Source organism: Hippopotamus amphibius, chromosome 12 (assembly GCF_030028045.1).
Source record: "Hippopotamus amphibius kiboko isolate mHipAmp2 chromosome 12, mHipAmp2.hap2, whole genome shotgun sequence".
In the NCBI taxonomy this organism is placed as follows: Eukaryota; Metazoa; Chordata; class Mammalia; order Artiodactyla; family Hippopotamidae; genus Hippopotamus; species Hippopotamus amphibius.
In genome coordinates, this window is record NC_080197.1 from 81,012,239 (window position 1) to 81,037,530 (window position 25,292).

The window sequence follows — 25,292 nt, forward strand, 5'->3', positions numbered from 1 at the left end:
CTGTACCTGGGTGTGGGAGGAGGTATTTTGCCCAGGAAGCTCTTTTAGTTGATCAAATAATTTGTGCCGGTGGCCACACGCTGTGGCTCAGGAGAGGGCTGGACTTTCGGGGGTCACAGCTCAGAGCCCCGGGAGGAGAATGGGGGCGGGAGGGGGGAAGCAGGAGGCGGGGGAGGAGGAGAGAGATGTCAGACGTTTCTGTCTCTCAGGGGGCCGGGCAGGGGAGTCTCGGGTTTGCTGTTGGTCTAACGCTGTGTCCCTTATTGGTGGGACTGTGTCATTCAGATCCTGACCGGGGAGGACTGGAATTCGGTGATGTATGATGGGATCATGGCTTATGGCGGCCCCTCTTTTCCAGGGATGTTAGTCTGTATTTACTTCATCATCCTCTTCATCTGTGGGAACTGTATCCTTTGCTCCGGCCTCCCCGCTGCCCCTCCCGCCGCCCCGCTGCCTCACCCCTCAGCCTACACTCCATGCCAGTGGGTGTGCCCAGCCGGTCCCGGGGAGCAGGGAAAGGCCCGTGTCCAGCCCAGACCACCTTAGCGGCGCAGGCGGGTCTGGGTGGGAGCCGGGAGCCTGGGCCCGGTGGGGGAGAGGGGGAGAAAGGAGTCCATCCCCAAGCCTCTGACTCCAGGAGCCTGTCCTCGCACAGTCCAGGCGAGCAGCGCCCCCTGGTGTTGTGCTTGCAGTCACTCAGACCTGCCGTGAGGCCCCCCGCCACTGCCCTGGCCCGGGCCCCTGCCCTGGGAGGACAAGCATCCACCCCTGAAGTGACCTCCACCTGTTGCCCTGTTCCCGGGCCAGTGTGCCTCTTTCCGAAGCCTCTCTGTGGAACATTAGCCGCAGGCAGAACCGGACAGGCCACGGGCAGGTTCCCTGGTCCTGGGCCACAGGAGCCCCTCTCCCTGTCCTGTCCCCACGGGGTTTCGTGCAGAGGGACTTGTAAAGTAGAATCACAGAAGACCTGGCCCCGGAGCCCAGCGGGCGGCCTCAGGCACACCCAGGGCTGTCCACCTAATGTCCTGGAAACAGGGTGGAAATAAATAGCAGTGCCTCTGACCTAATGAGCCTGGAGAGGCTGAAGAGGGTAACACACAGCCAGCCCCTGCCACCCTTCGCAGGGCCAAGCCCCGCACCTGCCCCTGTGAACCGGAGCTGCCCGGGGCCTGGGGTGGAGGCGGGCCTGACCAGTGTTAACCCCTCGCTGGACTGGCTCTGATCTGGTTCTCTGACCCACGGTGCGTGCGTCCGAGTCTGGACTGCGGGGAGAAGAAAGGGCAAACTCCACTGCAGTTAGGAGCGCGGCAGACCTCTAGGGGCCTCTGTCTGAACAGGGTCACGGCAGGAGTGGGCAGGGCGAGCAGGCATCTCCTGGCAGCGGTAATGACCACCCTGTGCCACATGGCGCTGGAGGCAGCGCTGTTTACAATGTCAGTTATGGGCAGTCTTCTTGCGGGAAGCGGTATCGAAACCCGGCAATTAAAGAGCGAGACCGGGCTCCCTGCCTCCCTGTCCCCGGCAATGGGGAGGGAAAGTGGGGCTCACTGGGCTCGGAGCCCCTCCCTGTGGGGAACTCCACCCCCCGCACGTCCTGCACCCTCCCGGCCCCTGTGCCCACCCACAACCCCAAGTCCAAGGGTCGTTTTCTTTAAGAATGGACACAAACAGATATCCTACTGAATGTGTTCTTGGCCATTGCCGTGGACAACCTGGCTGACGCTGAGAGCCTCACCTCTGCCCAGAAGGAGGAGGAAGAAGAGAAGGAGAGAAGGAAGCTGGCCAGGTAACCCGAGAAGCTTCCCCAGCCCCGGACCGGGCTCAGCTCCAGGATGCCGATCCCATCGGGAGAGGCTCGGCCCTGCCTGGCCATCCCTCCTAGAAGGTGGCTGGGTTGGGGTCTCCCTACATGAGTTGGGCCTCTCCTCTAATTCCTGGGCATGGCTCAGGGACCACCGTGAATTACACCTCTGGGAAGGTGCTGTGTTTCCCTACCTGTCCAGGAAGTTGGGGGGTCCTCTTTTGAGATGAGAGATCATGGCAGGTGGTGGGAGTAAAGGATGGCGGGGAGGCAGCCACTCGGAGAAGTCCAGCTCCAGCTGAAGAGTGATGAGAAGACAATCCAGGGCCGCACACTGTCTTCATCTTTGTCTACACGGACATCTGTTGGGTACCAAGCAGGGTTCTCCAGGAAACTTTCTCTGGGTGAGGTGGGGACAGAGCCGCTGAGAAGCTGGACACATCAACTGAGTGTCAGACAGAGCCAGGTGGGGACAGAGCCGGGCGAGGCCCAGCGCCCCTGTGATTGAGCAACAAGGCAGGGGCCCTGGAAGGCAAGTGGGCCCAGGCCCTGGCAGTCTGCCCCCCTGGCCCCCAGTGGACCACAGGGCAGGTCTCTATCACTCCAGTCAACATCCCTTTCTTTTCTCTCCCACTGACCGGCCAGGACGGCCAGCCCAGAGAAGAAACAAGAGGTTGTGGAGAAGCCGGCCGTGGAGGAGGCCAAAGAGGAGAAAATTGAGCTGAAATCCATCACGGCGGATGGAGAGTCCCCACCTGCCACCAAGGTGAGGGGCCACCGCCCAGGGAGGAGGGTGCATCCTCCCGAGCCAGACGCCGGGGGAGGGAGGGGGAAGGAGAGGCCGGGGGGAGTAGAGCCAGGGACAGTGGACAGCAGAGCTGGGTGTGGAGAGAAGGAGGGCCAGCCTCCTGCTGGCGTCCTGCGGGACGCGTGCAAAGGAACCGCTCAGCCTAGACTGGGGGCGATTTCAAGGCTACCCGAAGCTTCTAAAGCCGTGGACCTTCTCTAACGGGACCCTCCTCCTCTCCCTCGGCTGCCTAGATCCACATGGACGACCTCCAGCCCAACGAGAATGAGGACAAGAGTTCCTACCCCAACCCGGAAACCGCAGGTACCAGCCAGCTGCCTGGCCAGAGGGTGGGGGCTGCAGGTAGACACCTGACTCAAAAGCCGCATGCGGGTCCCCGTCTCCCCCACGAGCCAGGGGCCCTGGGAGCTTCCCCCGGCTCAGCTGCCGCATTGCCGGTTATCCTCTGGGGGGAGCTTTGTTCCTGGCTTCCTCATAATAGTAACAGAAGATTGACGACATCGTGTTTGAGTGGTGCCTTTGGGTCTTTGGGAAGCTGGATTCCGTATACATTAAAGGTTTATTATGGCCTATGTTGTAAAATCATTATTAAGTTACATAACTTATTAGGATAACATATGCTGCAGTATCTTGCTCACTTAATAATCATAGTAAATCCCAAATCTGTCCTGTCCTCACGCGGGAGACGGTGCTGAGCACAGTGTGGCCACGACTGCAGACGCCCGCTCCCCGCACTGCAGGGTGCATTCAGGTCTTTTGTAAGAAGAGCTTTTGCAGACTCAATGTCCCGTCTGCCATCTGAGCCGTAAACTGGCAGACAGGCCCCTGGGAGAGGGTTTCATATCAGGAGCCACTTCCCTGCGTCAGGAAACCACTCCCTTTGTGAGCCCTGGCCTGTCCTCCTTCTACCTAGAATTGGGTTTTGTTTTGTTTTTTGTTATGTATGTATGTATGTATTTATTTATTTATTATTGGCTGTGTCGGGTCTCCGTTGCTGTGCGCTGGCTTTCTCTAGTTGTGGAGAGCAGGGGCTACTCTTTGTTGCAGTGTGTGGACTTCTCATTGTGGTGGCTTCTCTTGTTGCAGAGCACAGGCTTTAGGCATGTGGGCTTCAGTGGTTGTGGCATGTGGGCTCAATAGTTGTGGCTCGCAGGCTCTAGAGCGCAGGCTCAGTAGTTGTGGCGCACGTGTTAGTTGCTCCGCAGCATGTGGGATCTTCCCAGACCAGGGATTGAACCCATGTACCCTGCAGTGGCAGGCGAATTCTTAACCACTGCGTCACCAGGGAAGCCTTAGAATTGGGGGTGTTTTCCCCGCTTCAAGTTCAAAGTCACGACACACCATCGAGGCACTGTGGGTCTCGCTGACACCCCTCCCTGCGCAGCTGGGCTGTGTTGGGTCACAGCCTGGTCGGGAGGCTGAGAACCTTCTGCGCTCACAACCGAGCCTCCTTTTCCTCTTCCCTCTGTGGTCTGTCCGCTAGGAAAGGGGATTTGCCTTCCTGGGACTCTTACAGAAAGGGCGACAAGAGGGTGTCCGGGTGCCGCCCACCAAACCTTTTGAAGCCTGAAAGCCCTCTGGGCAGAAACTGTTACAGAATTTCAAAAACACACCAGAAATAGCCACCAAATGCAGCAGGCGGGTCTTGTCTGGATCCTAAATGAGCAAATAAACTTTAAAATGACATTTTTTAGGTAATCGGGGAAAACTGAATATGGATAGGGAACTAACTGATTTTAAGGTTTTGTTAATCGTGAGACCCGCTGTAAGAGGGGCCTGTTCCTGGTTCCCACAGAGAGGCCATGCTGCCCAGTGGGGGCCTGTCGGGCCTCCCCTCCTGGTTTAACCTCCAAAGCTCGCTGCGTGGTTGGAGCCTCCCAGCTTTGTATACACTATGTTTTAGAAACATCGCCTCACCCGGGAAGGAAAGCTTTATGCCAAGAGGGTGCTTTTATCTAATCGATTCATTTATTTGACTCACCATACAGATGTTCTTAAGAGTCACTAAGGACTTAAAATTAACAAGTCTATGTGAAAAAAAATGTGATGCGATGACACCAGAGAGTGTGTAGCTCAGTCCAGATGCTGTGCAGGCCTGGGCTGCTGCGGGGGCTCCAGGGGAGAGTGGTGGGGGCGGGGGGGCGGAGGGGGGGTTGTTCTGTGGAGCAGGGCCGTCTGGACTGGGTCTGCAGTTCGGGGAGTTGGAGAGGAAAGAAGTTACTTCGGGACCATCCTGTTGTCACGGACACATAGCTGGACGGGCCAGGGGAACGTCCATTCATTGATTTAATAACTGCTTATAAAGCACCTACTGTGTTCCCGGCCCTGAACAGACACCCGGGACACGGCCATTGGGGACAGAGAGGCCACTGTTCTCGGGGGCCCACATTTCAGTGGGAGGCAGACAAGGAGCAAGAAAGTAAACCAACCAGAAAGGTAACGTCAAGAAGATCATAAAACCAAGGGCCGCATTTGAGTTATGGCCGCACCTGTCCGCTGAGGAGCCCGCAGAGCAAGTGAACGTGTGGGGTGGGGCAGCCCCTCAGGCCCCATGGAGGGGTGGGTTCCGGCTGATGCGGTGGGGACCACAGGATGTTCTCAGCCCATGTCTGACTTACCTTGTAAAAGACTCGCTCTGACTGCCGTGTGAAAACAGAATAGGATGGGGCAGGGAGGATGCTCGTGCAGTGGTCCAGGCCTAACGATGGCAGCGGAGGCAGGGCACCGTAGCGGGGGCGGCCCTCAGGGGTGTTTGGAGGCAGGACCGGCTGCTCAGAGAAGCTGGAGAGAGGAGGAGCGTGAAGGGTGGCGCTGAGGGCTGGGTTAACCCAACTAAGAGATGACACCCAGTGTGGGGAGTGCGTCCCGGCCTTGCTCTCTGCAGATTGGCCTTTTAGGGCCGCTGGACTCTGGGGCAGCACAGAGGCCTGGATGCTCCTTGAGGGCAAGGCTATGGCTTGGCGTCCAGTGTGCTGTGGGCCTGAGGTGTCAGAAAGAGTATTTTGACTTGAACCGGCTGTGAGCAGAATCAGAGCAGTGAGAATGGGGCCTGGTGGGGAAGGGCAGGGTAGCAAGGCCCAAAGCATTAGCTATGCCCACCACGGTTTTCCTGCTGAGTTCTGGAGGTGCATCTGGAAAGCAGCCGGGCCTTGCTTTCCCCGCTTCTCCAAACCTCCAAGATCAGCGATGAGAAAACAGCCCTGAGGGATTCCACGGGCATCTGGAGTCTGGGTGGTCCACTGCCCACCCCAGAAGGAGCTCTACCCAACTTTCCCTAACCCATCCACCTCTCTCCTCGTGTGTCAAACATGCAAAGCATCACAGTCTGGCAACCTTCAGACCCTGTACAAGTTTGGTTTGTCCTTCTGCGGTAGTTTCCTCTTAAACATCGTTCGCATGGCAGAAGAGCACACACGATTCTCCACGGGGACCTTAGGGGACCGCAAAGCTTGCAGACGTGCTTTTCTATAAACACAGATGATTAAGTAAGAATTCAATTATACCTGTTCTCAAATGTTCCTAAATAAGAAAGCGTTGGGTCTTTTAGAGCAAAACTGGAAAGAGGACAGAGCCAAGCGGGACCTGAGAGCCTCCAGTTAAATTCCACATGTTGATGCCATGATGTAGGCCCACTCTGGCTTCACTGATTTTGCTTTAATAGGAGATTTTGCCAAGGTTGGTTAGGAAGCTTCAGCCCTCAGCCTGGACGCAGTCCTCCATCGTGTGCCATTCTTTTGCTGAAAATACTCATCGCCGGCTGGTCAGCTCTAATTACTCGAGGGAGGGCATCTGACGTGTGCCCGTGATCTGCTGGTCCTCCAGAGAAGCCCTGGACGCCTCTTGCTTGATAAACAACTGCTTTCTGTGCCAGGCACTTTCGTTCTGCCCCACCTGGCTTCATCGTAACCAGAAGGGAGCACAGAGCCGTGGCTGGTCCACGAGGTCAGCGGCCCAGAACAATCTCTCCATCGGACTTGCTGCACAGTCCCCTTCCTCACAGAGCCAGTGTTGGTGTGGACATTAAATCATCACCAGGAAATAAGGCTTCCACGTGCCAGGTGGGGTTTCTCTCTGCAGGGATTTCAGCATATGAAGAGATGGAACCAGGTACATTTAAAGTCAGCCATTTTGTCCCACGAGCCGGTGGATGCAGGAGGCCAGAGGTGCTGCTGGGATTCACAGGAAGGTCCTTCCTGGGCGCAGGGACTCAGGAAAGCCAGGTGAAGGTGCTGTCTGGGCCAGGGGTACCCACAGCTCTGCGGAGGGGCTGACAGGCAGGTCAAGCTGGGAGAGAGCTGAGCTGGGGCCGCATTCACGGAGCCCCCTGGACGCGGGCTTCAACAGCAGGACTTCATCCTCTCACAGTTCTGGAGCCTGGAAGCCAGGTGTCGACAGGGTGGCGCTCCCTCCAGCGGCTCTGGGGAGAGCCCCCCTCCGCCGGTCCACACAGCCCCCCAAGCTCCTCGGCAGCTGCTGCCTCACCCCTACCTCTGCCTCTGTCCTTCTTCCCTGTGGGTCTCCTTACAAGGACAACAGTCCTTGGAATGAGGGCCCACCGTAGTCCACTGTGACTGCATCCCAGCTAATGACATTTGCAAAGACACTCTTTCCAAAATAATGTCACTTCCTGCGGCTCTGAGGGGCATGGATGGCGGTGGGGGGGGGGGGCTACTCAACCCACCACAGTGAGTGTTCAGAGAATAGTTTGAGGTGAGTGGAAAGGGTCAGGAATAACAGGCAAAGACAAGACTGAGGAAGATGCTAGACCGTAATTTACAGTCTAGGAGTGTCTCCCATGGGTGGAGATGGTAATAGCAGCATTCTGAAGTACACATGTACTATTATCCCATCTCGCAGATGGGGAAACTGAGGCACAGAGACACTAAATTAAACAGCCAGAAAGAAACAGAGCCAAGATTTGGATTAAAGCGTTGGCTGAAGAGTCCATGTTCCTAACTTGCATCCCCTTCTAAACATTTTTTAAGTACCTTTGACCAGAACAGGGTATGGAGTTTCCTTCCACGGGCAGTGAGCTTGTCTGCCTGTGGTCCATATTCAGTGTGGCCACTGGCCTGGAGAACACAGTGCTTCTGTAACCGGTGTCTGTGTCTAGACCTTTGGATGAAGGGCCTGTTATGGCAGCATTACTGCCCAACTGTCCCTACAGCACAGTGTGGTTTTTTTGTGTGTTTTCAGGAAGAGGGAGAATGTTGACTTTAAGCTCCTGGAACTTTCAAGGCTGGGGTTGTTTGCTGGGGAATCAGGTCAACTAAGCCATGCCCTTTCCCCTGCCTGCAGCCTAGACAGGCGAGGACACCTAGCAGTGCCCCAGTCTCACCTGGTCACTTTTCTAGTGTCTGGCAACTAGGGTGTCCAACCATCCTGGTTTGCAGGGGACTGAGGGTTTCCTGAGAGGTGGGAATTTCCATTTAAAAACCAGGACAGGTTTGAGTTGGTCACCTGACTCACAATCCCCACTTGTGTGCTGTCAGGGGGTCTTCCTCCGCCAGAGGTCAGCTCCAGCCGTGCCCACGGGGAGAAAGCTGTGTCCTGGTTGGTCCCCTTCATTTCCCGAGATACAGATGATGTCTGATTCCCGTCCGTAGGAAGGTGTCTGGAAGTAGGCAGCACGGAGGTAAAAATAGGTGGGAGCCGTGGAGCTATTTAGAACGGTGCTTTTTTTTTTTTTTCTTGCAGGAGAAGAGGATGAGGAGGAGCCTGAGATGCCCGTGGGCCCCCGCCCGCGCCCCCTCTCCGAGCTGCACCTGAAGGAGAAGGCGGTGCCCATGCCAGAAGCCAGCGCCTTCTTCATCTTCAGCCCCAGCAACAGGTGTGTGGCCAGCGGGGCATGGGGCTCAGCTCTCTCCGTGATGCAAGCCCAGCAGGTGTCAGCACCCTCCGGCCTCTGGGTGGGCCTGGGACTCTCCCAGCGCCCCCACAACTTGTGTAAACAGGCATGGATCTAGGGCAGAGAGCCCTGGATTGCGAGTCAGAAGACCTGGGTCTGTTTTTCTCTCCATTTAGTGTGATTACATTTAACATAATAAAGCCTAAAGTTAAACAAGGCCCTAAACCCTCTCCTGCAAAATAGAAGGAGGTAAATAGTTAGACTGCTTTAGTTCCTCCAGCCCTCCCCCCTTACCTGTTCTGGTTGATGAGTGTTTTGGTCCCGATCTTTATTTCCAGCCTGAAAAGTTAGACATGATTACTTGTGTAGACGATGTATGTTTGGATTTATAAACTTACTCTTCTATTACCACTCAGCATTTTATTTGTTCACCATTTTTCATGCATCTCGGCCCATCCCTCGGCAATCATTTTCTTTCCTCCTAAAGTACATTCTTTGGAAGTTTCTTTATGGTCAGTTCACTGAGCCTCTGTTTATCTGTAATCGTTTTCATTTCTTGTTCTTGAAAGATAGTTTTGCTGTGAACACACTTTCAGGTTGGCAGATTTTAGGCCTCAGCGTGTTTGGTGTGTTATTCCACTGTGAAGGCAGAATTTCTACCATTGTTCCTTTATCGGGATCTGCCCCTTGTCTCCCGCTGCTTTTTTTTTTTTTTTTTTTTATTGGCTGTGTTGGGTCTTTGTTGCTGCGTGTCCGCTTTCTCTAGTTGTGGCCAGCGGGAGCTACTCTTAGTTGTGGTGTGCAGGCTTCTCATTGCGGTGGCTTTTCTTGTTGTGGAACACGGGCTCTAGACGCGCAGGCATCAGTAGTTGTGGCACTCAGGCTCAGTAGTTGTGGCGCACGGGCTTAGTTGCTCCACGGCGTGTGGAATCTTCCCGGCCCAGGGATTGAACCCATGTCCCCTGCATTGGCAGGCAGGTTCTTAACCACTGCGCCACCAGGGAAGTCTCTCCAGCTGCTTTTAACATCAGCTGCTGCCTCTGGGGTTGTGCACTTTTACTACCATGAATTTCTTTCTACTTATCCTGCTTGGAATATGTTATGCCTCTTAAGTCTATGGATTTATATTTTTGTCAGTTCTTGAAAGACATTTAAAGATTAGGATAAGAACGGCTACTTCTTGGAAAGTTGCAGGATAGTCTCTACATGCTGCCTTGGCTTCCTTTTCTCCGACTGGTCCAAGTAGACACAAGATAGACCTTCCCATTCTGTCCTTCCCATCTCACACATTCATACCCTTCATCTCCTAGTCTCGTGGTTGAAATTCTGGGTCATTTCTTCAGATGTATCTCCCAGTTTCTTAATTCTCTTCTCAACTCTATGTTACTATGTAAACTAGTTTTTATATCAACTTATATCTTTTCATTTCAGACCGTTGCATGTGTTGCTAGGTTTTCCAGCTCCATCTGTCTATATCTGAGTTTCTGGTTGATTCATCATTTTTGTGGTCAAGTCCTTTATTGCAATAACTATTTCAAATATAGTTTGTTCTATAATGTTCTGACATTTCCAATATAGACAGTCTTTGAGGGTCCAAATCATTTATTTGTAGTTTCTTCTGATTTCCCATCTTGGTGGCTTATCTTCTTGAGTGTTTAGTGATCTCTGTGACCACAATACTCCATCCTAATTAGTGAGATTCCCATGGACCTAAACTAGGACTGGGAAGCTTTCTTCCAGATGCTCCTTGAGGGCATTGGCTCAAACTATGGGTCCTGGGCTCCTCTCCCCCACCTCTGACTGGCTTGAAGTTTCCTAACAGCAGTGCCACCACTGGCCTCTGGCCTCAAGTACCTCTGCCCATCCTGGCTGCGTGTCACACAGACCCCAGGTCAGCGGACTGGCTTGTTTGTTTGAAACAAACTCTTGTGAGACCAGAATTGTCTCAAAGAGCTTGTCCTTTCCAGGACTTGGTGCTTCTGCATCAGTAAGGTCTTTCAGAGCATTTAGTCAACCACACGCCAGGAGCTGAAGTCTGAAGGCCTGAGTTCAAGCCCTGACCACACACGCACGTGCACACACTGTGTCTGGGCAAGCCTGTCCTTCCTGGTGTCAGTGTTTTTATCTATAAAATGAACATGATAATCACACCCTTCTCCCTTCCTACTGTCAAGATGAGACAGTACATAAGACACTCTTGGTGTTCAAGGATCTACCGTGAGTGTCCAGGGGTCAGGTGTGTCGTTCTTTGTCATTGTACTGAGGTTGCATGGGATTGAATTACTGCTACAGGAGCACATCTCCTCAGAGTCTGGGCTTAACCAGCATCGCAGCATCCACACTTCTGGGTGGCTCTGTTGCTCCCTATACATGAGCATGTGAAGTGGATCTTATAAAGTCATTATTTTTAATGATGGGGAACAAAGTCCCCAAATGAAAGCCGGTGGGTGACGTCACAGAAGTATGTGAAATGTAGGGGTTCTCAAAGATCTCAGATGTGACCTCGAGGCCCCGTGTGTGGGCGCTCGGTGGGGCGGGCTGTGGTGGTGTGGCTCCCCTGCGGCGGAGGCCCCAACCCATGTGACAGCCCCTCCCCCACCCCTCCCCCGCCCCTCCCCCCCGCAGGTTCCGCCTCCAGTGCCATCGCATCGTCAACGACTCCATCTTCACCAACCTGATCCTCTTCTTCATCCTGCTCAGCAGCATCTCCCTGGCCGCCGAGGACCCCGTCCAGCACACCTCCTTCAGGAACCACGTACGCACCTCGTCCCCTGCACCCCACCCCACCCTCGCCCCAGCAATGTGGCCCCACAGCTTCCGTGGCTGCCCGACCCCATCATTCAATCCAGAGCCCAGCCCGCCTCTCAGGGTCAGAGTCACAGCAGACGTTTCCTTAAGAGATGAGAGCTTTGGTGGAAACCCATCTTAGGACCATTCACAGGAGGAGACAGTGGGCCCAGAGCCTCAGGCCGGCCTCACCAGCAACGTCAGACTCCACTGCCCGCCGATGTTCCCCAGGGGGTCCACCTCCCCGTCACTGAGCAGTTTACACCTTGCCCTGATCCCTGGGAGGCAGTGGCGGACGGGTGCTCTGATGAGGCCGCCCCCGTGTAGGAGGGCTTCGGTGACCCCCTGCAGTCAGCCCGGGCTGCGGTGAACCACATTAAAGGCCAGAGTAAGACCTGCCATGTCTCAAGGCCTTGAAACTTTATCAAATCTCAACCAGGTGGGCACGAAGGGCGGAGTCCACCAGCCCAAAGCCAGCCCCCTGCCAAGCCAGCCAGGGGTCCTGCAACCTGCGTGGTCCAGAGCTTTCTCACTGGAAAAGGCGCTGAGACATACTATGTCTCGCTCTGATCACCTGAGACGTAGTAAAGCATGAACCCCGGAGCCTGCCCCCAGCCTGGGGTGCGCCCTCTCGCGCTTCAAAGGGCACGGCAGCAGCACAGGGTCCCACAAACACGAGAGGCTAGCTCCTCACGCCAGTGCGAGTTAAGCATCGTGCAAAGAAAAGCCGACCCTACGCTGTCCTTTCGACAAGCATCCCAGCGGTCTGATTTGTGTTTGTAAGTAAATTGAATTAATGAGAAAAGCGCCCGACCAGACCGAGGACCAGCTGAGCCAGCCCCGGAAGCTCCCCTCACAGCTGCGGGGCCTCAGGACCTGGTGCTGTGTCGATGCCTCTGGTCCCCTAACCTGGTTCCACTGGCTCCAGGTGGAAAGGCTCCGTGGTTTGGGAGTGTGACTCCCCTGCTGGTGACCTCTCCTCCCCTTCCTGCTTCTCCCATCCCCGCCCCATCCCCACCCTGTGTCTCTTTGTTTTGCAGATTCTGTTTTATTTTGACATTGTTTTCACTACCATTTTCACCATTGAAATTGCTCTGAAGGTAACGCCTGCCGCCGGCTCCTCTGCTGTCCTGTCCGGCCTGGCGCTCTCTGCTCTGTCGCTAACACACACGCTGCTGGTGTCCCGTCACGCGGAGCCACTAATCCGGTTGTGCTTGTCTTTCAGATCCTAGGCAACGCGGACTATGTCTTCACTAGTATCTTTACATTAGAAATTATCCTCAAGGTAATGCATGCAGCAAAGCCTCCTCTTTCTCTGCTCTGCCTCTTTTCTCTTGTTTCTTTCATTCTCGTTTTTACTCTCAAGCGTGAAGTTGGAGGATTTTAAGTCCCTCACTTTGTGCCTTGTGCACAGTGTCAGCGTGGATGCCGGCCTGGCACCGGGCACCCCCCGCCTGCCCCGCCACCACCTCTGGGAACCATGCCTGACCCCGGCTGGAACCCTCCTTCCCTCCTTCTGCCCAGAGGAAATGCCACACAAACAGCAAACGTGGGAAAGCTCAGGGGTGTCAGAGTTACCCTGCCTGTGCCCTCGGGGTGCCCGCTGTCAACACAGGCCTGTGTGACAGTGACCACAGGGCCAACGCCCGTGTCCCAACCAAGGGCTTTGGACAGACCCCTGTAGACACCTCTGAGCCCTGGGTTACCCCCGAAAGATTTGCTGGCTGGCGCCTTGCCCTGGGCTGGAGGAGGGACCTGTGTCCTCCAGGGCTGGGTGTGGGCCAAGAGCCCAGGGCGGAGGGGCTGGAGCCCTGGGCCCGGCCCTGCCCCGGCCCTGTGACCCTAACACGGGAGAGCCCACCCCTGAGCAGCTATGGGATGACAGGGGTTTGCCCTAAGCTTTATTTTGTTATTTCCATTAATATACAATTAATATATTACTTATAGCTACTCTGTTAGGATTTCCAGGTTTCCCAGGCCGCCTGAGCCTCGGGGGTGAGTTCCCAGTCAGGGGAGTGTGTGTGACCACTGTTCTGTCTCTGAGCCTGGGGGTCAGGCTAACCCCAGCTGGCGGGGCCGCTCCACTGGGTGCCTCCACCCGGGGTCTGGGCTTCTCCCACCCTGCACGTGCGGCAGCCCCGACCCTCCTTCCCGGGCTCCTTCAGGCGAGGACAGCCTGCCACATCCAGATACCACCTGAGTGGTCACTTTCACATTCCTTCCTTTTTTGTCCAGACCCCCCCAAGTTAACCTGGTTAACCAGGCGTTAACCCAGAGGGAAACCAGGAGCGTTCCTCGTGTTTTCCCTCTGACCCCAGGGGTGGGGAGAGGGTACCAGGGCCACGTGGACGCCCTTCCCTGAACTCCACACTCAGGGAGACGCACAAACACCGCACTCTTTCCAGGGCTCCAACCCTCCCTGGAGCTCTCCGGTGGGCTTCAATGGTGCTCCTTTTCCTCCAAGGTCTCCGTCTCCTCACAAGCACCATCCTGGCGACATCCTCCCTCCCGCCCACCCTCTCCCTCTTATACTCGCTTTTACTGATTGTGCCTCTAGATCGAGCCCAGCCCCGGGACACTTTCTGCACCCCCTTCCCTCGGGTCCCTCTGCCCCACCCACAAGCCTGGTGTCCTGCCCGGCAGAGTCGACCATTGTGTAGGAGGAGCATTCAGTGTCAGGGACAGTTAGAAGGCCTGGGCACGTTTAGCCTTCACAGGAAAGGCTTGTAGGACCAGGATGGTTGTCCTGCGTGATGGGCTGTCGCTAGAGGTGGGGGAGGCAGAACCAGGACCCACGAGTAGAAATGAGAAAAGATAAAACGCGTTTAATGAGCAGCATTGCTGTGCGGAGGGGTGCTGGCTGGACGGAGGGGTGTCCTGCCCTCCCAGCTCAGAATCCAATCCTTTTCTCTCTCCAGCAAGGCTTTTCCTGGGCAAAGGTTAGGACCTGAGGAGCAGGAGCGGGGTGGGTGGAAATCAGGAGGGCAAAGGGGGGACCCTGCACTGGGTTACCCAGTGCTCTGGATGTCACAGGAAACTTTCATAAATGCCCGTTTTTCCAGCGTCCACTACCCTTTCTTTTGTGGCCACTGCTTCGTCCTGAGTGCGCACACGTGCGCAGGCGAACGCGCGTGCACACACACACACGCGCGCACACACACACACACACACACACACACACACTCACCGGCCCTCAGGGCTCAGGGCCTCTCGGTTAACGTGAACCGTGGAGCCACCAGGTCCACTCTCTGGGGCCCAGACCTCCACTGAGAGGCAGGGCAGCAGCCCCTCCAGACGGTGGGCCTTTGGGACAGATCTCCAAGTGTATTCCCCTGCAACCCTTTATATAATCCACCCACTTCTGGAGACCGTTGCAGGACACAGGTGCCCGAGTCCCCGTGCCCCCCTCCTTCAGGAGATAAGTGGGAAGAATGAGGTTGCAGGAGCTATTTTTGCCAATTTCCCCTGTGTTTGCTTTTGAATTGCTCTGCAGACAAGCTGCCCCGGGCACGCTCTGATTCCAAAGAGATAAATTGGGCCCCAGGTGACCAGAGCGCTGTTCCCAGGCTCTAAGCCATCAGCTCCAAATTTTCCCTCTTTGGCTGTCCTTTCACGGCCGTGGCCTTGCAGCCCTTCACCTGGAAATCCACTGGCTCTTAGTTAGTGAAATTGGACAGGTGTTTGTGGAGCCTCGACAGCAGCTCTAGGCTGAACTCCAAGGGGTTGGTGACAACAAACCGGCAACAGTCATCACCCCCTACGTGGTCCCTTCTAAGTCTCCAGGAGGCTCTCATGTGGTTCTCTAGGTGCCTCACACAGCAGGAAAGGGGACGCTGCTTTACAGGGGGGGACTGATCATCCCCCCACGGCAAGAGGAACCCTGAATTCAAGTCCTGGCTCTCTGGCCGAGTCCAGTTCTCTGTAGAGGAGCTCGTGGAGCTTGCTGTCTGCAGGATAGTGCCCCAAGGGCACTACGTGTAATTCCCGAGGGCGCTTACAACCCCCCAGGGTAGAGGCCGTCATCACCCCACTTCTCAGAGGAGACCCAGGAAGTTGAGTAACTCGTCCCAGGCACTCAAATAAAGTGCAGGGCGGAGGATTCAAACTCAGGCGGCCTGGCTCCAGAGCTGTGCTCTTGCTGTGGTGCCCACGGCCCCTCTGAACACACGGCTCTAGAACCAGACAGTAGAAAGGAGCTCAGAGTACTGGGCACAGGTCGTCAGCACTGTCTGAGCCTCAGAAGTGGACGGATGCTGACGGCCAGTGTTCTCGGTAGCGCTTCTCACTGGGCATTAGAGTTTGCCCGAGACCGAGGGGCTGCCTGGGACTAAACCAGGGAAGTCCTGAGAAGCCAGGGTGGCTGGTCCCCCACGGGGGGTGCCCCACCTCCCCACAGATGCCCGTGTCCTGAGGTGGAGAGAGTTTGGGGAGGGGGTGGGGACCTGAGCACACGGGACACCCAGTCCTGGCGGCATCCGCAAGGGGCCTGTCGGGGCTGCAGCCATGGACACGTGACGAGGGGCAGCAGGAAACGGGGGGGGCCCCCTCGAAGGGGCTGCTGATACAGGCCTGCAGGGTCACTGACAGTCCTGGGCGGGGAGCCTGCAGGGGTCGCAGCAGCAGCAGCAGCAGAGGCTGCCCTGGCACCGTGTCTCCTCCTGTCCTGCCTGCCCCCCGCCCTCCATCACCTCCCTGCTCTTCGTCTGGGCCCTGCCGGGGGGGGGGTGCTGTGGGGGGAAGGGTGGGGTGAGGGGGTCTCTGGAGCCTGGGAGGCCGCTCGGACCGCGCTTCTCCGTGTCCCCCCAGATGACCGCCTACGGGGCCTTCCTGCACAAGGGCTCCTTCTGCCGGAACTACTTCAACATCTTGGACCTGTTGGTGGTCAGCGTGTCCCTCATCTCCTTCGGCATCCAGTGAGTGGGGCCCCTCGGCCCCTCCTGAGGAGGGCGCGTGTCAGAGAGGACAGCTGGGAGCCGGGGGCGGGGGCGGGGAGCCTGACTGCAGCTTTGGTTTCTGGCATCCGCGTCCTCAGTGGTGGGATACTTGGGGTAATGGGCCCAACTGAGGCTCTGTTTCCGAGTCTGGATCTCGCCGAGCAGGCGGGTCCGACCCAGTCACAAGAGAGGGAGGGCTCCGTGGGCGCCCTCAGCCCCCAGGCCCACCATGGCCACAGCCAGCCCTGACTCCCCTGCCTGCCCTGCCCCTTCCTGCCTGTCTCCAGTCAGAGCCCCCGATGAGGGAGGGAGAGAGAGGAGGGACTGGTCCTCCCTCCTGGCCGCACAAGGGAATCATCGGAGCAGCTTTAAAAAAAGACCTTTACCTGGATCCCCACCCCCCACCCCCCACCCTGCATTTTGATTTAATTGTTCTGGGCTACGGCCAAGGCCTTAGGTGTTTTAAACACTCTCTGGCAACTCCACCTACAGCCTAGGTGTGAATGTGCTCAGGTTTAAAAGGATCTGATTACCAGTTTCTCCCCAAATCTATCAGCAGATAATATTAATTATCCACTGTACTTCAAGTTCCAAAGCACTTTCCTGACACATTTCTCTCTGACCCTCAGAGAACCCATGAGACAAGCAGGGCCAGCAATGTTATCACTATTTTATCGATAGAGGTCGTGACCTGAGACTTGGCCCAGGTCACCCCAGTGGCACGCAGAGGCATCTGGGGCTCCCTCCCGAGGCTGTTCCCATGGTCGGCCTAGAAGGAGTGAAGGTGGAGGGGTTAGGCGTGAGACCCTTTGCTGTGATTGTTATTTTACCCCAAACTGTCTGCCTGGGAGCCTGCGGGTCCAATCCCAGCACTGCCACTAAATCCCTCTTAACCTTGAACCAAGAATTCCCCCCTCAATCTGGCCTTTCCATCCCTCCCATTGTCCCTGAGATGCTGGGACGAATCAGGCAGCTCTTTGAGTCCTTTGTGATCAGAGAGCCGAGAACCAGAGACTCAGGACTTCCCCCACCCCCTCTCCAGCAGACGTCATCCTGACGCCGAGGAATGAGGTCAGCGCTTGCTGGTGGACCCGCGTGTTTCAGGTCCCAAGGAGGGTAGAGGCTCTCTGAAGGCAGCTAGCCGGTGAGGGTGGGGACACTTAAGAGCGTCCACCAGGGTGAGGGGCCTGCGTGCCCCTGGAGGGCGGCAGCGGCCTGTGCTACCAGAGGAGCAGGCTGGGCCCCGGCATCCCAGGTGCGCGGACTCTGTGGTGTCGGAGCCGTTGCCTCTGGGCCTGGGTGTGCTGTGCAGAGCGAGCGTGGTGGGCAGACGCCTGGGACCTGGGTTTGCAGGTGAGCACCAGGCATCTCCCCCACCTGAAGTCCCACCATTCGCACAGTATTTCTTCAAGTTCATGACAATATAAGCCACCATGGATTTGCATCATACGTGCCAAGCAGGCTGCTAAGTGGTTTGTGTGCCTTTTCTCATTTAATCCTTGCAACAAGCTCACAAGGTGATCACTGCCCCGTTTTACAGATGAAGAAACTAGGGTTCTGAAAAGTTAGGACGTGAACCTCAGTGGCCCGGGTTTGGAGGAGGTTTGCCTGGCCCTACATCTCCTCAGCACAGTAAACGCTGCGCAAATAGCACGTTATACTGCTAATGACTCGTGGTAAATGCTTTTCCTACGATTTGCTCACCAACAAGAACGTCCCCGGCTCCCAGGCCAGCTCCGGGTCCCCGAAGGTGGGAGACGGGAGTAGGAAACGGTCCCAGGGCGAGAAATTCCCGAGCAGACTTCCCAGTTTCTCCAGTCCAGCTGGGACTTCCTGCCGGGACGTGGCTCACCCCTCTGTGCTGCTGGACCAGGAGCAGGAGAGGCTCACCCCCGCCCGTCCTCCCTCGCAGGTCCAGTGCCATCAACGTGGTGAAGATCTTGCGAGTCCTGAGGGTGCTCAGGCCCCTGAGGGCCATCAACAGGGCCAAGGGGCTGAAGGTGAGCCGGGCGGGCCTGGGCAGGGACCCCACCCCAGCAGGCATCAGCCCGGGGGTTCACGTGAGGTGACGGGCGGGCAGGAGGTGGGGACAATGGTCAGGCTCCCCGGTAGGAGCCAGGACCCTCCTGCCAGCAGCTCAGCCTCACTTCATGTCCCGGTTCCGTGATGCACGGAGCCACAGCAGAGGCCACCGTTCACAATCCCAACTTCGCAGCAAAACTTTTGCAAAAGGAGACCCGCAGATGACCCCGAGCGCCGTGTACTGATAAGGCCCCTGAACTGCCGCCCCGGCACATGGGAAGTTAGCAGGGCTCTGGTCCCTGTGGTCAGGAGCCCAGAAGGACGTGGGTTCCCCCAGGCTCCGTCACCCTGAGACCCGGGAGGGCGCTTTGCCTTTTGAGTCTGATTCCCCCACTCGTGGCCAAAGGGCTGCCCGCGCCTCCTCCGAGAGGCTCATGCCAGAGGGGGCCGAGCCCAGCCCCGGACCGACCCCCCTGTCCGCCTGCAGCACGTGGTGCAGTGTGTGTTCGTGGCCATCCGCACCATCGGGAACATCGTCATCGTCACCACGCTGCTGCAGTTCATGTTCGCCTGCATCGGCGTCCAGCTCTTCAAGGTGGGGTCTCGGCCGGATCTGTGGCCCTGCGTCCTTCCCACCCTCCAGCTTCCGGGGCCCGGACGGGAGCTGGCAGAAGGGACGCGGAGGGGATGGTGCTGGGTCACATTAGGGATGGATGCGGCCTCCCCACAGCCCCTCCCAGCTCCCAGACCCGAGGAAGACTGACTAGCTCCCAGACCACAGGAGGGCTCGTTCTCAGACCAGAGAAGGACTAACTAGTTCCCATAGCAGAGGAAGACTCACTAGTTCCCAGACCACAGGAGGGCTCGTTCTCAGACCTGAGGAAGACTCACGAGTTCCCAGACCCAAGGAAGACTCACGAGTTCCCAGACCTGAGGAGGGCTAGTTCCCAGACCCAAGGAAGACTAACTAGTTCCCAGACCTGAGGAGGGCTAGTTCCCAGACCCAAGGAAGACTCACGAGTTCCCAGACCTGAGGAGGACTCACGAGTTCCCAGACTTGAGGAGGACTAGTCCTGACCCAGGGAGGACTGGTTCCCAGCCCGGAGGAGGGTCAGCACGGAGGCACCGCTGCCCCGTCACCACCTGGCCTTCTCAGCCGCGGCCCTGCCTTGTAGAGAACGGCAGAGGGACTGCCATCCCCTGACCCCTCCGTGTCAGTCACCTGCCTGAACCTACGGGGCTCCCTGTAACCACAGCACCGAGTTCCCCCCACCTGGTCACTGCAGAGCCCTGGTGGGTCCGGGTTCTCGCCCTGTGCCTGCAGTGGGCCCTCAGGGATGGGAGGCCGGGTCCCTAATTCCTGCCCTTTTCTGCCTCAGACCTTCTCTTTCTGCTCTTCTCCACCTGAAGCTCCCCTCCACTGTGTAAATGCACCGTGATTTCCCCCACTGAACTCAGCCGCTAGCCCTGCCCATCCCCCTCCCCCCCCCCCCATCAGACCTGCCTAGCGGTCCAGCTTCGCCACCTGGGGGTCCCTTTGGTTGAGTCCCGGTGGCCGAGGGTGTGTTTGTGCACCGACTGCTCCGAGTCCTGATTTCCCGTCTGGGCTCTGCTCTCCTTACACTGTTGTCCTGAGACCCCAGCGCAGAGTTGGCTGCAGAGATGATCACTAATCAGTTTTTGACTGATCCTCGATTAGGGGCATCTCCAATCACTTTGCTCTTCCACCTTCCAGGGCAAGCTCTACACCTGTTCAGACAGCTCCAAACAGACAGAGGCCGAGTGCAAGTGAGTACGGCTGGCAGCAGCCAGGCTGGTTGACTCTGGGCAGTTGGTGGTTTGTCCTGAGACAGGGGTGGCCCGTTCTGTCTCTGACAGCAATGGTGGCTGGACTTTTACCCACGGGTTGTCTGGTCCCAATGACGTAACACGTATGATCATCTATTCCTGAATGTTCTACCCCTGACGTCTTCCTAGTGGCTAGAACTATGGGTCTAAGCTTAGCCAGTCCCATCCCACCTCCAAGCCAAGAGTCACTGGTGGGTAGGTTAAGGGGAGATGGGAGACCCCAGAATGAACCCTTCCTCCCTCAGGGGGAACTACATCACGTACAAGGACGGGGAGGTGGACCACCCCATCATCCAGCCCCGCAGCTGGGAGAACAGCAAGTTTGACTTTGACAATGTCCTGGCAGCCATGATGGCCCTGTTCACCGTCTCCACCTTTGAGGGATGGCCAGAGTGAGTATGCAGACCCAAGCCAGTTTCGTTCATGCCCCACACCCCTTCCCAGAAACCGTACTTATCTGCATCCTCCCCTAGGCAGTGAGTGTGTGTTTGCAGAACCACCTGTAGGCCGTGATCACTGCCAAAACATCGCTCTTCTTTTTCTAGAAGATGTCAACATTTTGGAACTTCAGTACAAAGCGAGCTTCTTTTAGCTCCCCTCCCCAACCTCGTCTGAGCTACAGTGATGTCTGTCATCACCCTCATGACATCTGGGAGTGAGGGGGCCCCTGGGGTGCCATAGGACTGAAGGCCGCCGCTCCCAGCAGCACGGACATGGGTTGGACTATGCCCCAGTCTCCTTGGAGGGAGCCGTGTCTGCATTTGCAGAGGAAAGTTCCTGCAGACGCAGTACTGCCAGGCCTGGACCAGCCTGGGCGGCCTTAACGCTGCATCCCCTCTACCAGGCTTGTCCGTGAGGGGCTCTGTGTATCTCTGTATAGACACCTGCTTCGCCCACGGCCCCACGTATATTCCAGTGACATGATCATCTAAAAGTCAGGAGATTCTAGATATTTCTAAGTCAACAATAGCACGTGGATCTTCAGTGAGAGACACCATTATTAAATGGTAAAATATCAGTAATACCTAGAGAACAGCCAAGTGCTGTGCGGAGTAACAGAGGCAGGAGAGGAGGTGAAACCCGGCTGCAAAGAGAAGCAGCCTGACAGGCATGTTGCCCAGGTCCAGGCAGGCAGTAGACACAGGCTACCTGAGCGTAAACCAGACACTTGCTCAGGATCTGAGAGCGCCTGGGGCGTCTTTTTATCGAGTGTTTCTCTCTAAATGGGTATTTGTTCTCAGATTTATTTTATGTTCACTGTAACATCCTCCAAGTCTCTGCCAGAGAAACAGCAAAACTGTTTCAATATTTACCAATATTTCCAGTATTTGAAATCAATGTCCAGGACTCATGTTACATTTAGACAGTTCCTGCCAGTTTGAAAACACCTTCATACACGTTATATCAACTACCGTGCCAGGTAGGAAAGTCCGGAATTATTGTCTCTACTTTGCAGATGAGGAATCTGAGCTCAGAGAAGTTGAGTGATTTGCCCACGTCACACAGCCAGTAAGAGTCAGAGCTAGGGCTTGAACCCGGATCTCTTGACTCTCAGCCTCGAGCTGTTTCCTGCTTCCCCGCCCTGGAGGCCCCTGGAAGCAGCGGTGCCATGTCCCCCGCCCTCCACGGGCCTGTCTCCCCGCAGGCTGCTGTACCGCTCCATCGACTCCCACACCGAGGACAAGGGCCCCATCTACAATTATCGCGTGGAGATCTCCGTCTTCTTCATCATCTACATCATCATCATCGCCTTCTTCATGATGAACATCTTCGTGGGTTTTGTCATTGTCACCTTCCAGGAGCAGGGGGAGCAGGAGTACAAGAACTGCGAGCTGGACAAGAACCAGGTAGCCCCCCGGGAGGGCGAGGGACTAGGCAGCGAGGGGGCTACAGCCTGGGCCCCTTGGGGAGGCTGGGGTCAGAAGAGAGCTCCGGGTGCCCCCTCAGTGTCTCCTGGAGGCCCTGGGCAGGGGGAACGCAAGCCCGGCAGCCATGCTCAGCCAGCAGGGCTTGTTAACAGCCCCTGAAGGAGACACAGTGCCGGCGGGGGGCGGGGAGGGGGGGGTCTGTGAAAGGCCCTCTCACCCCCACCTAGAAGCCCACGAGTCAGGAGGTGCCCAGGGGTTCGGCACCATGGATAAAGAGGAAAGAAACCACAACAGTGAGAGTGAGAGGTTTGGGGCCGGGAGAGAACGACTTATAAACCACTGATAGGTGGTTTCTTGTAGAACAGAGGTTTCTTGTAGAATGTGTGTGCGGAGGGTGGGAAGGGCTTCACCAGGAGGGACACAGCCACGCCGGCCCTGGGCTGAGCTCCACAGCCTGGAGGGTAGGCTGGGTGTGCGGCCAGGGGGCCAGGAAGTGTCCACGGGAAATGCGTCCCGTCTGTGGGGGACTCAAGCTTGGCTTAGAGAAGGAGTGCCCCCTCACCCCCCACCCCCATCAGGCCGACTGGACCCCTCGTGGCTCCGATTTCCATGCCTTGGGTCTAGACTTCCCATTCTGGCCACTGTGTGGACTTCGGATTGTAAGGAAGCCAGGAGAGAGGGAGGCTGATTAGCAAGTATAGACGAGAGGTGGTTAGACCCTGAGCTACTACCAGGTTGATGGTGGTAGAGATGGTTGAGCTGGTTGGGCTTAGAAGCTGGATGTGGAGGCCAGGGGTGAGAGAAGGGCCTGGGTGACCCCTGGTCCTAACCTGGGGTCCAGGCACAGCACAGAGACGACCAGAGTCTAGTCAGCCCAGGATCCCATCCTCTGGCCATAAGCTGTGACTTCTGGTCTATGGACACTGGCAAGTAAGGAAGATTGACTTAAGATGGGGAAGGAACATTGAGGAGGGTCTGTGGCTGGGAAACCATCCGTGAGAAGACGGACTGTCAGTCAGCAAGTATTTACCAAGTGCCACCGAGCATCCGCAGTACGGTGGGCATCACCGAGACCCCTTGACTACGTCCTGATGGGAACTGACTAGAGAGGGTCTCTCCCTGGTTAAGGGAGTGATAGAAAATCCAAAAACATCCAAGTAGCAGCAGCTCAACCTGTAAACGAGCTAAAGCAGTGGATGATTTCTCTGCCTCTCAGAGACCCCCACCCCCAGGGTGTGCACCCCCGCCCTCCACCATCACCCCCATCATCCAGGTTACTCAGCCCCCATCTCCCCCTCCCCCTCCCCCTCCCCAGCGGCAGTACGCGGAGTACGCCCTCCACCATCCGGGTTACTGACCCCCCTCCCCCCTCAGCGGCAGTGTGTGGAGTACCCCCTCCACCATCCGGGTTACTGACCCCCCTCCCCCCTCAGCGGCAGTGTGTGGAGTACCCCCTCCACCATCCGGGTTACTGACCCCCCTCCCCTCTCAGCGGCAGTGTGTGGAGTAACCCCTCCACCATCCGGGTTACTGACCCCCCTCCCCCCTCAGCGGCAGTGTGTGGAATACCCCCTCCACCATCCGGGTTACTGACCCCCCCTCCCCCCTCAGCGGCAGTGTGTGGCGTACCCCCTCCACCATCCGGGTTACTGACCCCCCTCCCCCCTCAGCGGCAGTGTGTGGCGTACCCCCTCCACCATCCGGGTTACTGACCCCCCTCCCCCCTCAGCGGCAGTGTGTGGAGTACCCCCTCCACCATCCGGGTTACTGACCCCCCTCCCCCCTCAGCGGCAGTGTGTGGAGTACGCCCTGAAGGCCCGGCCCCTGCGGAGGTACATCCCCAAGAACCAGCACCAGTATAAGGTGTGGTACGTGGTCAACTCCACCTACTTCGAGTACCTGATGTTTGTCCTCATCCTGCTCAACACCATTTGCCTGGCCATGCAGGTCAGTCCAGCAGGCCGGCCGTGGTGCCCGTCGGGGGCAGGGGGTGGGGGGAGGGATGGGAGACGTGTCACTGTCACGCTGGCCAAGGGGGGGGCGGGAGGGGCAGCTGGAGAAACACAAGCGTCCTTTCTCCAGGGTGAAGAATCCCAGGACCCTGGGTTGATGACATGGAGGGAGGGAGGGAAGTAGAGCACAGGTGACCTTAAAGTGGCCATGACCATCGGTGGGGCCGAGCTGTGTGGAGCCCTCCCGAGGACCAGGAGGCTGGCAGAGCTGTCCCCCGATCAGAGCAGGAGCACAGGCCTCTGCCCTCCTGCGTTTGTAGTGATGGCAGAGAAGGGAAGGACCTACAGGGCTTCCTGCGTGCACCTGGCCCCCGCAGGAGTGGCCAGCCCCCAGACTGGGTTCAGGAGGGTCTCTGCTTGAGGGGATGGCTGGGAGCAGGGAGCCCCCGCCTCATTTCACGACCGCTCCCCGCCCCTCCCCCAGCACTACGGTCAGAGCTGCCTGTTCAAAATCGCCATGAACATCCTCAACATGCTCTTCACCGGCCTCTTCACGGTGGAGATGATTTTGAAGCTCATCGCCTTCAAGCCCAAGGTAGGCCTCTGAGATGGGCCTCTGGTCCACGGCGCCTGGGCTCGGGCTGGGGGGACAGTGGGGCAGAGTCTCAGCGAAGGACCGTATCCTCCCAAGGATAAACGCTGCAGCTCCTGAGCCTGCAGGGCTTGAGCCAGGCCCGCCCCAAAGCAGAATTTCTGCCCGCGGTCTGGACTGTGGTCTGGACCCAGGGAACAGGGATGTCCTTGAGCCAAGCCTCTTTCCAGGGAAGGCAGAATGGTCCTCATCTCCCACCCTGGCCCTGACCCCCAGCACATCACCTAGAAGAGACTGGAAACCAAACCTCTCGAGGCCCAGCCCCCCAGACCCACCTAGGCTCTGTTCTCTCCCCAGTTCATATGCTTCACAGACTAAGAACCTGGCTGTAAAAGCTCAGCTGGGGCTGTGTTTGCTCAGGGCTGGGTACAGGGGGCCTCAAAGCTGCATCATTGCCCCTTGGATGGACATGCAAATGTCTGTGCTTTGCTACTTGTAAGTAGCTTCTAGAAAAAAAGATTGGGAGAGAAGATTGGAGCCATTGGCTGAGCGAGGCAGGGCAGGACAGGATGGCTCCAAGTCACTTGGATTATCCCTAACCGACCCGCTCCTGGGCCTCAAGGATGGAGGGTGAATAGGTTTGAGCAGGCTTTCCATCTCCAGCCCTGTGGACAAGTCAGGATCACCGGCATCCACTGTCCTGGGCTTCACAGGGGGTGGCTGCCCCAGCAGCTCGGAGGCTCCTGGCTGCTGCACCTCTTTTGGGGGGGTGGGGTGGGGGTGCGATGAGAAGGGACGCACTGGTTCTAAGAGGATCGTGCAGGGCCGCTTT

At 57.1% G+C, this 25,292-nt stretch overlaps 1 protein-coding gene across 2 annotated transcripts in view; it reads left to right on the forward strand.

Annotated features, from left to right (window-relative positions):
* The window catches only part of CACNA1C (calcium voltage-gated channel subunit alpha1 C), a 475,916-nt gene that overhangs the window by 389,822 nt on the left and 60,802 nt on the right, over positions 1 to 25,292 (forward strand). For both annotated transcript variants that reach the window (XM_057703176.1, XM_057703175.1), the window contains exons 15-29: positions 286 to 406; positions 1,672 to 1,786; positions 2,447 to 2,567; positions 2,843 to 2,912; positions 8,307 to 8,439; positions 11,083 to 11,212; positions 12,285 to 12,344; positions 16,051 to 16,157; positions 18,091 to 18,178; positions 18,688 to 18,795; positions 19,936 to 19,988; positions 20,294 to 20,440; positions 21,694 to 21,895; positions 23,705 to 23,863; positions 24,353 to 24,463. In XM_057703176.1, coding sequence (XP_057559159.1) covers positions 286 to 406; positions 1,672 to 1,786; positions 2,447 to 2,567; positions 2,843 to 2,912; positions 8,307 to 8,439; positions 11,083 to 11,212; positions 12,285 to 12,344; positions 16,051 to 16,157; positions 18,091 to 18,178; positions 18,688 to 18,795; positions 19,936 to 19,988; positions 20,294 to 20,440; positions 21,694 to 21,895; positions 23,705 to 23,863; positions 24,353 to 24,463 — 1,725 coding nt within the window. The remainder of the gene's footprint in view (positions 1 to 285; positions 407 to 1,671; positions 1,787 to 2,446; positions 2,568 to 2,842; positions 2,913 to 8,306; positions 8,440 to 11,082; positions 11,213 to 12,284; positions 12,345 to 16,050; positions 16,158 to 18,090; positions 18,179 to 18,687; positions 18,796 to 19,935; positions 19,989 to 20,293; positions 20,441 to 21,693; positions 21,896 to 23,704; positions 23,864 to 24,352; positions 24,464 to 25,292) is intronic.